Source organism: Lepidochelys kempii, chromosome 6 (genome assembly GCF_965140265.1).
Source record: "Lepidochelys kempii isolate rLepKem1 chromosome 6, rLepKem1.hap2, whole genome shotgun sequence".
Classification (NCBI taxonomy): Eukaryota; Metazoa; Chordata; order Testudines; family Cheloniidae; genus Lepidochelys; species Lepidochelys kempii.
This window is the reverse complement of record NC_133261.1, coordinates 64828146-64846556: the sequence shown is the minus strand read 5'-3', so window position 1 is coordinate 64846556 and position 18411 is coordinate 64828146. Positions and strand designations below refer to the sequence as shown.

Genomic DNA, 18411 nt, shown 5'->3' with positions numbered 1-18411 from the left:
GGAAATCAATACTTAAAGTGTGGTCCTAATCTGAAAAGCGTCTCTACAAATTGCATTTTTGTCTCACTAATGTTGATAACAAATCTGTTCAGGTCACAAGAACCAAGATTTTTCCTAACGGCAAGCTCCACGTGGCATCTGAAAGTCAGGCTGTGCTCTTCGGCTATGTCTACACTGCAAAAACACACCCACAGCCGGCCAGGGTCAGCTGACTCAGGCTTGCAAGGCTTGGGCCGTGAGGCTATGAAGTTGCAGTGTAGACGTTCAGGCTTGGGTTGGAGCCTGGGCTATGGGACCTTCTCCCCTCATGGATGTGTTTTATGGATTTTTGATTTTTACACATAAATTCAGTTCTTGTCAGGGTGTGGCTGGAGGAATACGAGGATATGACATCATAAGTACCAAGGAGATGACACATAATTAACTGAGATGGGGAATGATTATCCATGGCTGGGACTTATTGGCACGATGATGATAATAATTATTAATAATTATAATTAACAATTCAAACTGGTTCAAATGTTTTGTTTTTGTTAAACATCTATTCAACTAAAGCACTCAGGAGAAAAGCTCTTTGTTAAAGGTTCAATTAAGGGCTAAGGAAACACCTTCTACACATTTCCATGAGTTCTCCAGCAAAGTCAGGGAAGACCTGACTTGATACCCTGAATTTCTCTCAGGTGAAAACAGCAGAATGTTTAGCCTACTTAGCCTGCTTTGTACATTATAAAGCAGTACTAAACCCAGTCACCCCAGCCCGCTGCAAATCTCATTTAAAATGATCCAGGACACAATTGGCTTCTTTCTACCTTTCACATGTCTAGAGGGACCAGAACTCCCTGTAGCACAGAATGTAAAGCAGAACTAGGGAGAACTTAAAGAGCAGCTGTATTCAGAAATGTGTTTCTGTACAAATGACATTTTGGGTTCCAAATTTACTTTTCAATGACTCCAAAGTAAATTTGTCCACTCTATATGTCAAAAGATTCTTTTTCTACCTGTCTTTGATACAAATTCAACTTGAGATGTGAGAATCCAGATGAATTTTCTGCCTCACACTGTACATCATCCCCAGGAATAAGGATGCTGAAATGAGAACTTCACTGATTATGTGCATGGTAGAATCACTCTCCTATAGCTGTATGGGCCCTGGTCAGCTAGCAGAAGGAACCATTGGTTTGTGGCTGTAAAATCAGAAGCTCTGACTGGCAGACATATAGGGAGCAAATATGAGAAATAAGAAGGTGCAAGTTTTACATAGTCATTTTTCCGACAACACCCTGACTTTAAGGAACAGGAAATCAGTAACATTAGAAAGAGTAGCAGGATCTTTGGAAAGAGTTACAGTGCGTAATAATGAAACATGCAAAACCAAGAAAGTCCAACCACACAGACATCCAAAGGGAATAAATTACATCATGACTTGTGCTGGCCTCTCAAAAAACAAACCTATTATGTCTTGAATCTCAATTTTTCATTGTTTTTTTCAAAAATGAAAAAGGTGATTTTTGCAAGCAAAAAATTCTACCGCACTTCACTGCACATCATAACATTTCTCAGCAAAAATGGAGAGTTCTCTCGCTATTGCAAAAATACTCCTGGAAAATTTTCACCGTATTTGCAGTCAAAAGCTATTACTGCAGGTGGAGATAGGAAAATTTCACTTGCAGATTGGTGCAAAAACTATAGGAGTTTCAGATAGTATACAGAGTTCAGGGCACATGGAGAACTGCCCCAAAGATCACTGAGTGGGAAGGTTCTCAAAGGACAACCCTCCAGAACATCAGGTATCAAGTCACATAGAAAACGACATCCCTGCTCCAGAACACACAGTATCAGAGCACTCAAGGAATGGCCCCTATCCAAAAGAACATGGTGCCAATGCACTCCATAAACCATAACCCCAAGCATAAGGGGCCAGCGTTCTCACAGAGCCCTCTCTGAGCCAGCTCACAGTGAGCCCATCCCCTAGAGCACAGGTTATGAGGCTCTGAGCACTCAATTTTTACTGTTTTTTCCTGATAAGTTCCTCACCTGTCTTGTGTGCAAGTCATGATACTGTAGTATGAGCCTGGTGTTGACGCTGTGACTCCATGTGTTCCCCAGTGCTGCTGTCACATAGCTGGGTTCCCTGTCCTTGCTCCCAGATGTTCCTGAAACTAAAAACAATACAACTTCTGAGTTCAGTGTGTCATGCCTGCACCAAGGATGTGTTTCACTGAGGAATCTTTGCCATGTGTGTCAGCTCATTCCACAAACTAAGCATTCATATGAATGCTTGGCTTACACTTTCAGTTGCAGGAACTCTCCACTTTTTCTTAAGCATTCCCTATCTTGTAGGCATGGGTCTGCTGTAAGTCCTCCTCTTGCAGAGTACTACCATGGACTATCATTATATCGCAAAGCAGAGTCTAACTTCCAATGCATATTACCATGCTTTTCTAAGTACCTGGTGTTGCACCATGCAGGAGAAGCACTTTCAGGTACTGGGAAAGAAATTTGAGAACAATATCGAGATCCAAAATTCTGTTTATTATGTGTTCATCAGAACAGAACCATGCTCATTCTCTTGCTCACCCCTCAACCCACTTTTCTCTTTAAGCCTATTGCTTCCATGCAGTTCCATCTTCTGGAGGTCTGGAGACAAGGGAGAGGGCCAGGAAAGAGAAGTTATTAAAAGAAATCATGAAGGAGGAGTTTTATGGGGCATAACTGTGGAGCCAGGAAAGAGATCAGTCATGCCTCTGATCTCAAAGTTAAACTCGACCCCACACTACTAGAAATTTCACAGATTCTGTAAAACTTGAGTTAATATCAGATGTCTCCAAAAACTGAGCCAAATCCAGCCTCAGATACCAGTAATACTAATGAAGTTAATGGAGTTACATCTGGGATGAAACTGCCCCCTCCCCCCGCCTAATTGGAAGTTAGATTTTGGAATCTTTCATTTGTGTGAACTCTGTACAAGCCTTGGGGAAAATGCGTTCAGCATACTCTGCGCTGGTCAGCTATGATGACACAGGGGAAGGCATTTCTAATAATGCAGCGTGACCTGGCTTGCTAACCTACCATTTCACTTGATTTTTCTAATCCTAAAATAGGAGACCGATCCATCTATAATGCTGGCAGAAGCCCTAGCTCTTTTTCTTTTGAATACCACATGTTCCATACAAGATGGAGAGATAGATGGTTGATCTGTTTTTACTCCAAGTGGTACCTCAACAAAAGAAAAATAGGGAGAAATAGGAGAGAATTCAGAGAAATGCAACAAAAATGATTAAAGGGGGTAGGAAGAGACTGATGTATGAGTAGAGAGGTGAATTTCTGAGATAGTACAAGAGAGTATAACTAAGAGTATTGGACTGAGGATGAGTAAAAAGGAAAATTATATTGAATGTCAGGAAACTTCCTGACAGATTTATTACACGGTGGAAGAGTTTCCCAAGGACACCATGAAATCCTGATCACTTGAGCCAATTAAAACAAGACTGAGCAAAACTCTGGAGAATATACTGTAGGGAGAAATCCTACCCTTGCCATCAGGCCACATTATCAAAGTCTTTTCTTTCTTCAGCTTCTAGGCTGGTATAAACAAAGAGTTAAAACCTTCTTAGCGTTTAAAGGTGTTCGCAAGCATGGAGCAGGAAGAGCTACTTCACGTGGCCATGCAGCATGACATATTTCAAACTGGGAAACAGAAGTTGGATTGAGAAAAAAGAGGGGGTTCTTTACTTGCTCTCCACCCAAGAGTCCAGAATAGCTGGATGCTTCTGTTAAAACGATCAACAGTGAAATAGTTAATGTGGACACTGAATTTGTAACCAGTAGGGTTCTGAAAAAATACCTCACTGAGGTGAAAAGGGAAGTTCATACCTCAACTAGAACTACTGTTTCAGGCTGTCTGTAGACTTAGGACCAGAGCCATCAGCACTTACACATGTGGAAGGCTTTCTTCACAACTATATAGGACAGAAATATTGTTGTTGGTTTTTTTTTAATTTAGAACTTGTGCTTTGGAAAAATTGGTGAGGCCACCAGAAAAGTATTAATAAAGAGTAATTGCCAGTAACTTGTATAGTTGCCAGTAAGGTTGGTAACTTGCAAATGATGGTAAATATATAGTGTTTGTCATGCACTAAGCACACTCTGAGCCAGAAAGATATGGAGTCCATCCTAGCTAATCCACGCTCCATGTAAATCAATGGCATAAGTTGATACGCTATTGATATCGGGGGTTTTGAATCAGACTCTAAAACATTTGAAACCACACATGAAATTTATAACATTTCTTATCAAAGGTAGTGCTTAAGTATGAACTTATACTCTGTGTTACTTTGAATTACTTCTTTCATTGTATCCAAACGCTACACCTTATTCCCACATGCAAGCACTTTTCCAGAACATTATGTGATCTGGTTTGAAGACAATCCACACTAGCACTATCCTGCTCTGAGGATCGCTTTTCTTTATGTTGATACATGTCAAGCTTTCACATGGATAAATACCTCCAGAAGCAGCAGCAGCAACAGCAAATGGGAAGTTGCAATGTCAGGAATGCTGTTCGGTTAGTCTAACCAATCTGTATTGAAAAGGCAGATGTGCTGAAAATAACTCCCAGCTATGCCACTCACTGATCCTTCTGGTGACACCGAGCAAGTTATTTACTGCAATTCATTAAGGTTTGCAAAGTGCTCAGACTCGACATCATTGGACAGAACACTCTATATTAGGCCAAAATGTATTACATTATTATTAGAACAGACTTGATGAGAATGAGAGTAAAAGGAGGGAGCCTTAAGATTTTCCAGCCCACTCATAGCCATGTGGCATAAAGTGGAGGCCTACATCCAAACTGTATTGTCCTTTTTTTTTTTTTAATCACAGCTAGAAATGGGCAAGGATCACAAAGTAAAGGTGGGGGTCACATGTGAGTTTTAGATTGGCCTGTTAGAGTGCAAGGGGCTACCCATGAAGTTCAGAGATGAACCCTCCAAAATTCTGTGCCTCTGATATTAGCCCTTATTTGATAGACCATCTTGACATTTCAATGTAGACAGGAAGGCTGAGCTGGGCAATGAAATAGTTAAATGTCTAGGGTCTGAGTTGAGGAGAAAACACACCGTTACTCTTCCTGATCCTGCATTTCTTGCAGATCCAAAACTCCCACTGATGCCAACAGGAATTCTGAAGGTGCAAGGAGGGCAGGACCAGGCTCACGGCAGTTTAAAAGAAGGCAGGCAAGTTAATTGCTGTAGCCTCTTCATTTTTTAAAGGAAAAATGCTGTTGTACCAGGCTGTGTCAGCACCTGTCAGGAAGAAGACTGTTTGTGTGACCCACTTTCCAGCAAATCTTCTTCCATGAAGTTATTCAAATTTATGACTCTGGTGCAAAATGGTTATTAAAGCTGGAGCAAATTTACAGTGCAGAACTTTTACAGGGTGAAAAGGAATGCTTTGCAGAAAAGGTTTCCATTTTAAAGAGATACTGTAGGTCTGCTGCAGACTTATATATTAGGCAACAAACAAGAGGAAAAACTAGCAAGTGGGGAACTTTGCAGGAAAGTTCAAGGATGGTGAGAATAGATATTCTTTCCCCTCCTCCCTGTACCAAACACCAGAAGACAGCAGATGTTTCAGAGGCAGGAAAGAGGAAATGGAAGGAAAATGGATTAAAATTAAAATGCACTGTTAAAAAAATTCGTATCTTTTCTATTATCTCAAAAGCTATTTGATCATTAATGAGCTCATGAAAGGAGGTGAACAAATGTTACTATGTTCATAAAAACATCCCTTCCCTGCACTCTCTGCCTCTCCCTCCCATTTCTAGTAGTTTCATATCTGCAGATTTTTTGTACCAGATCACCCTGCAGCTGGGCTCAAAGACAGCATCAAGCTCATAAACAAGAGACACGTAATAGAACACAGGTTGCCATTTGGACTCAAGGTTACTGATTCCAATCCAGGTCAAGTTCCTGTCTATTGGCTGATCAGTAAAGTATATGAAATGAGTTGGAGGTCTCAGTCCATATCACAAAATCCCATTGGCAACTGGCACTAATTGACCACCTTGTTCGCAACATCAACAGGAAGGCCAAGGACTGAATGAGAATAAAGAATGTTCTATCTTCTCCTCCACAAAAGATGGTCCCTCTGGTCAGGAGTAACATTGACAAGGGGCTGTAACTGTTTTGGAGTACAAGTGCATGGTAGGCCAATTTCTGTCCACAGAAAAACTGGCTGGGTCACACTTGACTGCTGCCACAAATGAAAGTAAAGCCTTCTGTGGCTAAAGTCAAATACAAAGTTAATGGCTTTCCACAGCCAGAGGAAAAACTAAAGAAAGGAATAAATTCAATGTGCAATCCAAAATGCTACTTCCAGCAAGAAGATGAGCCATGTACAGCTGAAATAAGATGAGGCTTTGTTGTCCTAAAAAGTGTCAGTTGTGCATGCATCAGTCTTCATGCAATGACACCTGGTGCTAGTTATAACCCAAGCCCAAGATGTACTTAGGAGTTTTGCTTTTTCTATCAACTAAACTAAAAAAAAAAAACCAAACCCACAAGCATCTCTCACTTCCCTACACAACAGGTATATGTTGCAGACTGGTGTAACTTGGCATGGTTTGTGAAATCACCCTCCCAAACCCTCAGCAACTGGGTTTAAAATATTTCCCCACCATACATGGCAAGGGGTCTACACACAACATCACACTGAAGTAAACAGAGGAAAATGGTCTCCAAAGTAGTCAACTCTGTCATCTTTCAGCAACAACATGTTCACTAAAAATAAAAACTTTGAAAAGCACAGAGAAAATATTTATAAATGAATTAATATTCTGAGCTCAACAAAAAGGGCATGTTCTTAAATAAGAATGAAAGTACTTTCCCTCTGTGCTCAGACAGTGTGGGTTTCTCAGGGCAGGAGCTGTGGTTCATTGGCAGAGCATAGAAAGACCACTGCTCTTCACCTGTACTTTACTTAGCCTGGCTTTTTTGAGCAGGTCTCTAATGACACCAGAAGAAGCTATCACCCCCGCAGTTTGACCCTATTCAAAAAGTATAGGTATAAAAATATCTAATGGTGGAAAAACCCATTACCCAATAAAAAGCCACAGGACAAACTTCTATATGAAGTCACTAACCACAGTGCCCTTCTACCACCCACTTCCCGTCCTCTGCCATTTTAAGCTCTTTCCTTTGCAGTATGTTCATTAGTCAGGACAGGAGCTTGACTGCCTTGCCGTTCAGTCGTGATGATCTCATTCTCTGAGTTGGCTGGCCAAGGTGCATTCCGTACCCTTTATGTGACATACCCTCCTCTGCCAGTCCACACGGAACTAATAGGCAGTGGGTGGGAGGCAAAGACGGACAAACTCACGTGCCAGCCCTGTAAGCATAAATCACAAACACAACAATAAAAAAACCTACCCTTTTCACCATTTAAAATTACTTACACAGGGCAAAACACTGTGGGAGGTACACAAGGGCACTATCAAGATCTAAGTAATTGCCAAGCATGAAATGCTGATGCCTTATGAAAAATATAGAGGCAAATGTTATCCTTCATTATGCCCTATTAGAGTCAATGGGTTATACAGCTGTAGGGAAGGGCAGAATGTGGCTCAGTTTTTTTGATGGGGAGATCGAGAGTACAACATATTTTCTGTATTTTTCACCATTTGTTCTTTTATTATTAAGGACATTTTCATGAAAACTGGATGTTTGTTGTTGCAAGTTAAGTTTGGCCATGAAAATAACTGGTGAGAAACATGCACCTTCTTACTAAATACATTTTCTCCCTGTGAGTGCGCAAGTCAGACCTGCCAACTTTACTGACAAAAGCAAGCGAGTTTGAGAGCGGGTCAGAAAGAAATTTTTTCTGCAGAAAATTTCTGCTTTTCATTGAGAACTAAACATTTTGCAGCCAGAAGTTTTCAGCTTTTGGCTGAAAACATTTTGGTTTCCAGGATTTCAGGTTTTTGATGAAAAGTCAACATTTTCCACAGGAAGCAGACACTTTGCAGAAAGTTCTATTCAAAACCCGTTTCAAGGAAAAAATGTTGAGCAGCCCAAATTATCAGGCATCTTAGCACCGCAGAAGCTACACAGCTACAGGAGAGTGTGCTGCAGTCTATTCTACCTAATGTATTGTCAAGAGAAAGAAAATTGTCAGCTATGTTCCAGTTGCAGAATGTTTACTACTGATGATAATGAAGGGAACAAGACAAAGCTGGATTCCTATATCCTGGGTGGCATTTGCAGTGCCAGTCCAAGTCATCTGGGATCACAGAGAGAGAGTAAGTGACTCTAATGTCATTTTTACACTCTATTTTATTCTCATTTATTTTTTTGTATTGTGGCAGCTCCTAGAGTCCTCAGCTACATTGTGCAAGGCACTGTACAAAACATATAATAAAAAGATGGTTCCTGCCCCCCCCCCGACTTTACAGTCACTGTCGTGAGTATGGCTATGTCCACACTACGAGCTAGGGGTGCTGATTTCCCTGCTCGTGTACACATACTCATGCTAACTCTCAAAGAGCTGGCATGAGTATGAAACTAGCAGTGTAGCCATGGTAGCACTGGTAGTGGCAGTGGAAGCGGAAGCACAGCTGAACCTGAGTACAAATCTGCCTGAAAATGGTGGACACGTACTCGGCATGGCCTCTGGTGGTACTACCCATGTTACCACGGCAACATTGCCATTTATACTCACGCTAGCTTGATGAGAGCTAGTGCAAGTACGTGTACACCAGAAAGGGAATTCACACCCCTAGCTCATAGTGTAGACATTGCCCTTTACTGAGGTTTCAGACTCTGTCTGCTCTTGCTGATTATTGCCCACCTAAAGTCATAATCCTCTTTAAAGAACAAGAAAAGAGAAGCAAATAAGTGATAGGCCAGCAGAATTGTTTATGAGTAGAATATATTTCAATATTTTCTATAAGACATCTGGAGATCTTTAGAAATAAGTTGGGACCTCCATTCAGTATCAGGATGTGGGATGGGTCTTCCAGAGAATAAGACAAATGCGGTTTTGTTGTTAATTTCATGCTTCTCGATGCTGGCCAGCATGTCCATTATCATCAATATGTTTTGAATTAGGGAATCTCAACTCCTGGCATCAATGAGTTCATGTTGATTCCATTTTATTCTGAAAGTCAGTGAAAGAGCAAATGCTCAAGCCAGTACTGAGGCTCCTGTCTGCTGACTTAAAAATGGAATTGACGTTAAGAAACAAGAGAATCCAGCTGGTCTGACTTCTTGCCAGACAATCCACCAGCCCTGAACAAAATGGTCAGCTCTCAGGAGCTCTGTGGAGGAAAGACAACTGGTGGTTTACAGCACCTGAAACAGGCCCAGATCTGGGGAGTGCAGAGAGTCATGATCCTAGGAAGCTGATGGTTTCTTTTCACCACTTCAAACCTTTTGCTTCTGTAGTTTGGCAATAAATCACAAACTGATCAGCTTCCAGCACGCCAATATTCCCATATTTCTAATGGATGCTTGCAATCAGAAGTACTTGGGAAGGTGATGTGGTGAAGGTGAGTACAAGAGGACACAGTAGAGTGGTCACAAATGGATTCCTCCCTATAACCAAGGATAAACTGTTTACACACTAACTCACCCTCCCTCCTGGCCTTTCTATGAATAGGCTTGAGAAATTCTCTCTTTTTTTCTACTATTCCACTGATTTGCAACATATCTCCTCAATGACCACTGCTGATCCTCCCACACTGTAACTTTTTCCGTCCTTTTCTTTGTTGCTGCCCAGATCTTCCTGACATCATCCTGCCCCCTACAAAACAACCCCCCTCTCCTGTCCCATCATTTAACCCTGTCTTTCCAATAGCAAATCATTCTAGCAGCAAAAACATTTCCCAAGTGTGCACACTCTTCAGAAAGAGTCAGAATTTTGTCTTGTTTACACATATCCAGGGCACACAGGTCCAAAATGATCCTTGTCCAAGCAGGGCATTTGGCAACACTAAGGCCCTGTGAACTGGAGAATGCTTTTAATTATCATCTAATCAATCATACTACAAATTACTTATTTTTTTTAAATCCCCCCCACCGCCCCCGAGGGAAGTGGATAGATCATGATAATAATCAGAGTGCACATAGGGGTGAGAGCACAGAATGCTAGAATTAATGTTTTCATGTCCCTTAAAGCTAGAATAAAGAAGGGAGATTTAGTACTGCTCTGTCAAGACAACTGCAAGCTCCCTGGCACAGTGTCTTGAAGAACCGCAGTGTACAGCATTTTATTTTTCCATGCTGATTAATCTCAGCTGCTCAACTGTGTCAACCTCTGCTAGCGCTTACCTGTCATCTGGATGCCCCTCTTCTAAACTTCCCAAGCTAAAACCAAAAGAGCCTGCTGCAACTCTCCCCCCTGACAAGGAAAAAAAGCAGCTTGAAATTTGGAAGCCTATGTGTCTATTGTCCCAGTAAAGTGGAAAAGAAGGAGAGATGGCCAAAATCAAAACCTCGCCCGGGGGGGAATTGGAAAAAGAGGGAGAGAGATACATTTTGAAATAGCAGTAACCTTAAGGAGTCCTACAGGATGCTGCTCACTACTCCATGGGCATCTCATGAAGCCACAGTATAGGATTTACGATAACTCCTAGATTTATATTTTTCATGAATTATATCCTGGTGAAAAGGTGATGGTTTGGGAACCCTAGAGTCCAAAGTCCTCTGTTTATCCACAGAACTGGTACAGCGCAGACAGTGGCAGTGCAAACTTCCCATGCATCAAGCTGCCATTGAAACTCAAGTTTCATATGAAAGGCTGTGAGTGGAGTCCAGTCTCCATTGTATGTGGAATCCTTGGCTTCTCTGTCAAGATGCCCTACAAGAGGACCAATTAGTGCCAACCGCGATAAGGATTTCTGACCCGGCCATCTGTCTCCTTGGGAGCAGACTGAGACTTCGTCAACTCATTTAACATAGGGTAACAAAAAGTCATCAGCTAGTACAATTTCTGATTATTGTTAACTGAGCTGGAGTTGAATCTGCAATTTAAATCATCCATTCACCCCAAATTTGGGAATATTTCAGCACTGTTCTACCTTTGTAATTACTTTCAAATCTCAATGAGCAACAATTTGTGATAGCCTAAGTTGAAACATTCTCTAATAAAACACAACACTACTCTTAACAACAAAGGCTCAATTATTTTAAAAGACAAGCGTAAATTGCACATGAAAGATGTGCAGTTCTCTATGCAAAGCAGGCAAAGTGCCTCTTTGTGCATTATGACCTCACACACACCTCAGAAAGTGCAGCCCTAAATGTTTTCAGAACTACCCACATAATTCAGAATTAGAACAATTACTGCTGGGCTTAAATAATCACAGATCAGAATGAACTGTAAAGTTTGGAACAATATCCAAACTCTTCCCAAAATAAGGGTTGATTTGACCTGGAGTTTCTCTCTAGTCCATACCCTGAAAGTAGGAGTAAGCCAGACATTTTGGGTCCAGAGTAGTATGCTTGCAAATTAGGAGGTCTTCACCTTTGGAATTTGGAATCTTTCAATAATAACCATCACAAAAACTATATTAAGAGAATGTTATGGTTGCACAATTAGGAACTTAAAAATTAGGAAACATTAAAGGGAAGGTTACATGTGTCATCTTAAATATGCCCCTTGTGTGTATGCAGAATGATACTTTTTTTGAGAAATAAAGACTAACATCAACCTTAATTGTAGAATTTACTATCTTTTGAGTATTTAATCCTGAACATAAATATTCTCAACACAGTTTTTGACAGAATGTCCTAGGTTTAAAAAAATGACAGAAAAAATTCAAAATGCAGAACTATTTGTTTAGGCACTACATTAATGCCCTAGCCCATGCATTGTATGAGGTCTGAAGGAAGGAACCTGCAAACCTTGGCAGCTGGGCAGTTTTTATCTTATGGGATACACATTAAGGGACGCAATGAGTCCCTGCAGAACTTTGTCTCATTCACTGAGCACCCTAACTAAATTTTTTATTGCATAGCTATGTAGTCACACATATATCGCCTCCTTTAGCTGCATACTTTACAAGATCAGTAAGAAAACACTGCAAAATGTATTACATATGTACAGACTATAATGACTCGTGGGCCTTAATTCACTCATTTACAAAGCAGAATGTGTATTTTTTCAAAAGAAAGATGAAGAAGGATGGCCTTATAGTTAAGATAGACTGGGACTAAGGGGTTCTGGACTCAATTCCTATCACAGACTTGCCAGGAGAACTTGAACAAATCACCTCATCTCTCTGTGACTTAGGTCCCCATCTATAAAATGGGGATCATAGTACTGCCTTTTCCCATCCTGTCTTGTTTGTATAGACTGCAAGCTGGTCAGTGCAGGGGTGGTCTCTTACTATATGTACAACACCTAGCACAATGGAGTCTTGATCTTGGCAGGGGGCACTAGGCATTATAAAAACAGTCATTCTCAAAAACAGATTAATCACTTTTATCTCAAACCTACCACATAAATTCATCTTTGGACAGAGCCTAAGCGTGGAAATTTTCAACCTGAAAAGGTGAGTGTTTCACTGACTGACCACAGAGAGCTAGAATGAAAACGCTGATATGGCCTTAATTTCCATTCCGGTTATAATGAAAAGTATCCCAGGGCATGGCAAGTATTTAACTGCACTCTGCAGCATACACCAAAGAAAGACCCATGGCTGCTCGGAAGAGAGCAATTCGTCTCAGTATGAACCCAAACTGCTCATTTGACTGCACTGAACTCCTCTCCTGAGGTGTATTATTTTTTAAAAGTCAGTGAAATAAAAAGTTACAAAATGTCACTTTTAAAACTTGAATCATAGAAGGGCTGAAGCCCCAAGAGGTCAGTCTGAGCCAGAAAAACTCCCCCACCCCCAAACAGAAGAGGGGAGGAGGCAGAGAGAGGGAGAGAGAGCCAGAGAGTAAAGAATTGCTGGTTTCAAATAGCAACATTGTCCAAAGGGGTGAAAGGGAACAGATGGCCATAGAGAATGCAGCCTCAAAGCTCTGAAGAAAAGGGCTATATTGACAGATCTTGCTGTTTCCCATTCAAGCATGAACACTCTGGCATGGAGAGTTAAGACGATACAAGGAACGACCTCTGTTCCCAGCAACTCGCTATGGGCAACTGGCCTCTGAAGCTCTCTGAGAAAAACAACACGAGAGAGGGGGAGACAGACAAACAGATATGGCAACAAGCCCAGGTTTCAGCCACAAGAAAAAAAAATCCAAGAAACAAAAAACAAACAAAAAACCCCAGAAGGACTAGAAACAGCTGCCTTTTCCTGGCTCCAGTGCAGAGCATTAGAAGAAACATTTCCAGCTTTTCTCATCTTCCTTTTCAGAGCAAGATTTTTTGGAGAGGTCAGCTTCAAGCTGCTGGTCTTTGCCCTGATTCGAGGTGAAAAAAAGGACAGATCAGAACTTGTTTTGCTCAATGAAACCTGCTTCCTTTAATCACAAGGCCCTCCCCTCCAGCTAATTTACAGCAACTTTATAAATATTTAAGTGCAAAGCAATAATGTTAATGCTTAAGTCTTGCATGCAAAAATGATGGAAAATTTCAAGTAGTGGCTCCCACACTAAGTGTAACTGCATCCCTTTCTCAGCGAGTGGAATTTGCTTTCATAGCACTCAGCAATTGCGCCATCATATAAAAAAGCAGAGTTACACTCACTGTGGGAAACATAGCTAATAATGTCCTGTCCTTTGTATGTGGAAATTCTTAATTACAATATTGCACCAGCAGTTGCTTTCATTTAATGACATTGCACATTTAATATTAGAGAGTGACTTGAGCTGGGAAATTCAGCTCACATCCACACCAAAAATTCAGAGAGAGGCTTAAGCCATGAAGTTTAAATCCATATGCAGACTTGAACTTCCCCAAAGTTTGAGGGGGGTGTAGGGTGGATCTGGATTTCTAATATGAACTTCTCTCTAATTTATATAACATCTGATATTTTTCAAAGCAGTGTATAAATATTAACCAATAAATCCTCATGATTGACTGCTGAGGCAGGGAAGTAAGTAAGCATCATCCCAATTTAAATTTCCTTCTTTGCAATAATAAATAAAGTGAAAAGATAATAGAGAAATTATGGGTGATCATATACCAAATGTCACAGCAAAGGACTGCAAGTGCTGCACAAATCACTTATCCTGTCTCTCCAGCTGTGAAATGGGAATTATAATATTTACTATACATTAAAGGGGTGTGGAAAGGGATACTTCAATAAAGTATATAAAGCACTTTGAGATCCTTGGTTGTACAGCAATATAGAAAACCAAATTATTGTTTAAATTATGTTTGTCTGCAGGCTATCTGCACAGTGCTACATTCACTTTGCTAGAAGTGATAGATTGATCAGTTACTAATGTGTGACTCTGAATAGATGTTATTTGGTAAAACCGTCAAACATTAAAAGTAAAAATATATGTTATTTAGATTAAATCAAACAAAATCCAATCAATTTTTTAATCATTAGTTTCTTTAGAATGCAACGTCCAAGAGCATGATTATTAAATGATCATTTCAAATACTGACTGGCTAAGTATGAATAGTTGATCAGTTAATTTGCCAGCCTTCCCTGTGGTTCTCTGGGTAATGGATGTATTCAATAGCTCTCATTGTTTTATTTTGGTTGTGTGTTTGTGTCTTTGTTTTACTCATGCTGATGCGGAGACCAACGTTCACAAATTGGATCTGTCTTTCAAATGTCAGGACAGGTGGCTCCCCGGTATATTCCCACACATTCCAAGTATTTTTAAATGTTCCACATCTGTTGTCTAAAACAATTTAAGTTCTCTGCAAGAACCGTGGGAGATAAAAATGTAAGATATATATAACATGTTAAATGACCTCTTACGCCACACATGAGTTCTCTGTCATTTCCACAAGAAGACAGATATCATAAAAGAGCTCACGCATCATTTATTATGCTGTATGGTTACTGAAAATTCCTACAGAGCAGCAGACAGCATAGGTCACCTTATGACAATGATCATATATATATCGATGATCCCTGTCATAAGATGACTTTTTATGTTGTCTGCTTCTCTTTTGAAATTTTTAGAAATTTATATATGCTATACAAAGTGCTTTACAAACTTTACTGACTGAACAAACTACTGTATGTGTAAGTATCTACATGTTCTGGGTGAGATTTTTCAAAGATACTCAGTGTTGGTCTAACTCTGTCCCCATTAAAGTCAATGGTAACACACACACACACACCCCTTCACTCACCAAGAGTACCAGGTCTATTTGAACTGCTAGCCTAATAGGAGGAGATGGAACACAACTGCCCAAGCTGGAACTGGGCTAAAGTGTGAGGGCTAACACTTCTACCCATGTAAACAGTGTCAGAAGTGATCAGGACCTTGGTTTTATGGCTCACTAGAGAAAGCTTCTCCTCCAATACCACTGTTTTATGGGTTCAGTACAGATTCAGAGGGAAGAGTGCCATCATTTACAATAACCAACACCTTTTCCTGCAGTACACTGGATTTTCCATGAAGGGCTCCCAACCAAGTACTTTACCAGTCTGACAACCTACTTAGCTTGTGAGATCTGACATCCAGTTCTATGATGGATTAGCAACACTAAGATTATGTCTGTGGTTATGCAATATGGACAGACATTTCAAACAAACATTCTAACTATTTTTATAACACAGAATCATGCAACTTATGTGCTACACGGAAACATTATCTTGGGGTTCTGGGTGAGTGACCCAAGCTTGGCTCACAGGGTTTGTCTACACAGCAAGTTACTGCACAGCAAACTAGGGTGTGACTCTACAGCGCACTATGTTGCTGTGCAGAAACTCACCAGGTGGACACTGCTACAGCACACAAAGTCCTGGGATTTTCATTGTGCTGAAGCAGCGTTAAGCCGCACTCTGGGAATTTCACTGCACTGCAACAGGGTCCACACAGGATGCTGCTGCACAGAAAGCTAGTGCAGAGCTTCCAAGCTATTAAAGACTCAAGGGCCACTAAAAGTCACATGCACAATTACTTTCAAATATATTCAACTGCTATTTGTTCACATTTTGTTCTACACAGTAGTTTACCAGCCTTAAATAATTTTTTGAGGGAAAATATAGTACATTCAAAGGAACTCAAACTGTGGGTTCCAGTCAAGCTCCTGCTACTAAAATCTTGGACATGCGAGTATATTTTCCAGACCTTTGAACTGTAATTGTAATTTTTTAAAGATATACTTAGATAAAACTTAGTATCTTTTCATGGGAGAAAACATCCTTCTGACTCCTCTGCTGTATAAATTAATATGAGGAAAGTCATGGAGTGTTTTTCAGAATCTGTATGTGCATGATTTGTGTATATACAATATTAATGAACTGATGCAGGATTTAAACAGACACTGGCGAGAATGCTAGGCCTTCAAACTGACCTACGTTCATTATAGTACAATCTGCAACATTTTATACACATACTTGTTATTTCTTTAGATCTGTGTTTGTATAGCACCCAGCACAACGGTGCCCAAATCCTGATTTTCAGGCCTTTTGGTGCTACCAGAATATAAATATTTTCTGTTATATATTGGGCATGTCTATGTACTGAAGAGAAGATTTTTTTAGATTGGCTGATGTGCACGGATCACAGCAGAGAGTGCTTGCAGGCAACAGTATGCTAAATTAATTTCTGTTGACATATTTCTGTAAATTGCAACCATGTCAGATGTAGCAAAAGGTAACCCTGGACCTGACATGCCTTTCCATGGGTGATTCCCTTGTAAGGGCTGGAAACCTGCAGAATTTCAGACATCCCCTTCTCCTGAAGTTTCCACTACTGCAGAAATAGCAGTGGGTTTAAGCCGTCAATCCTGAGGCTCTCAGGGCTGCTGCCAGAGGCAGGAGGCCCTGAACTTCCACACTGCTCTTCCAGCACCCAAGGAAGCACAGCTCAGAGGAAACCACTTTACCAATTACTTCACTGCCACTCACTACCCTTGCAGGTGGGAGCATTCGCAGTATAAAGAGGGAACATGGATAAAGGCTCAATTCTCCAACCTTTACAACAGATGAACAGCAGTTACCTACATGTAGCTGTAGATTCAGCCTGTGGGGCTGCAGCGACTCAGACTGAGTTGCCCTGTGTGTTGGGTGTGGGAACAATAACAGAATGTCCAAAAAGGACTTCTGAGGATTCAAGCAGAAGAGGAGGGTAAGCCATAGAGTGTGTACTACCCCAGTCTAGATCCACTGAGTTCTGCTACACTCTGTTCAGAGGCAGAGGGGGACATGAGGGAGCTGTTGGTTAAGAATGAGATAAGTACCCATTTTACAAGAAAGGTGTGTTTTTTGTGGGGGTTGTCACAATACCTAGGAAAGAACATGCAGGTTGTTTGAAAAGTTCTGGCTTGAAAAATCCTTTTAAAATATTGTATTTTGTCATTCTCCTCTACACCCCCAAAACTGGTGCTTTTGAAGTAGTCCCAGCTCTGAGCAAACTCTCGCTAACCAAATGTTGATTTTTCCTTAAAAACAGAAAACCCTCACAACCATGCAACCAAAACAGACTCTTTTTTTAAAAAGGAAAAATCAACATTTGGTTAGAGAGAGTTTGCTCAGAGCTGGGCTTATTATACTCTCAGTCTGTTTTAGATGACTGGGCAAACAAAGGTTAGTGGATAAAAAGGACTGTCTGTGCAGCTATCAGAGAACATCACACATTTGTAATATTTTGGCAGTCATAGAATCATAGAATCATAGAATCATAGAATATCAGGGTTGGAAGGGACCCCAGAAGGTCATCTAGTCCAACCCCCTGCTCAAAGCAGGACCAATTCCCAGTTAAATAATCCCAGCCAGGGCTTTGTCAAGCCTGACCTTAAAAACCTCTAAGGAAGGAGATTCTACCACCTCCCTAGGTAACGCATTCCAGTGTTTCACCACCCTCTTAGTGAAAAAGTTTTTCCTAATATCCAATCTAAACCTCCCCCACTGCAACTTGAGACCATTACTCCTCGTTCTGTCATCTGCTACCATTGAGAACAGTCTAGAGCCATCCTCTTTGGAACCCCCTTTCAGGTAGTTGAAAGCAGCTATCAAATCCCCCCTCATTCTTCTCTTCTGCAGGCTAAACAATCCCAGCTCCCTCAGCCTCTCCTCATAACTCATGTGTTCCAGTCCCCTAATCATTTTTGTTGCCCTTCGCTGGACTCTCTCCAATTTATCCACATCCTTCTTGAAGTGTGGGGCCCAAAACTGGACACAGTACTCCAGATGAGGCCTCACCAATGTCGAATAGAGGGGAACGATCACGTCCCTCGATCTGCTCGCTATGCCCCTACTTATACATCCCAAAATGCCATTGGCCTTCTTGGCAACAAGGGCACACTGCTGACTCATATCCAGCT

The 18411-nt window shown here is 40.9% G+C and overlaps 1 protein-coding gene across 8 annotated transcripts in view; it reads right to left on the bottom strand.

Annotated features, from left to right (window-relative positions):
• Positions 1 to 18411, bottom strand: part of RAD51B (RAD51 paralog B) — a 716515-nt gene that overhangs the window by 226920 nt on the left and 471184 nt on the right. For all 8 annotated transcript variants that reach the window (XM_073348429.1, XM_073348426.1, XM_073348430.1 and 5 more), the window contains one exon: positions 2035 to 2159. In XM_073348429.1, coding sequence (XP_073204530.1) covers positions 2035 to 2159 — 125 coding nt within the window. The remainder of the gene's footprint in view (positions 1 to 2034; positions 2160 to 18411) is intronic.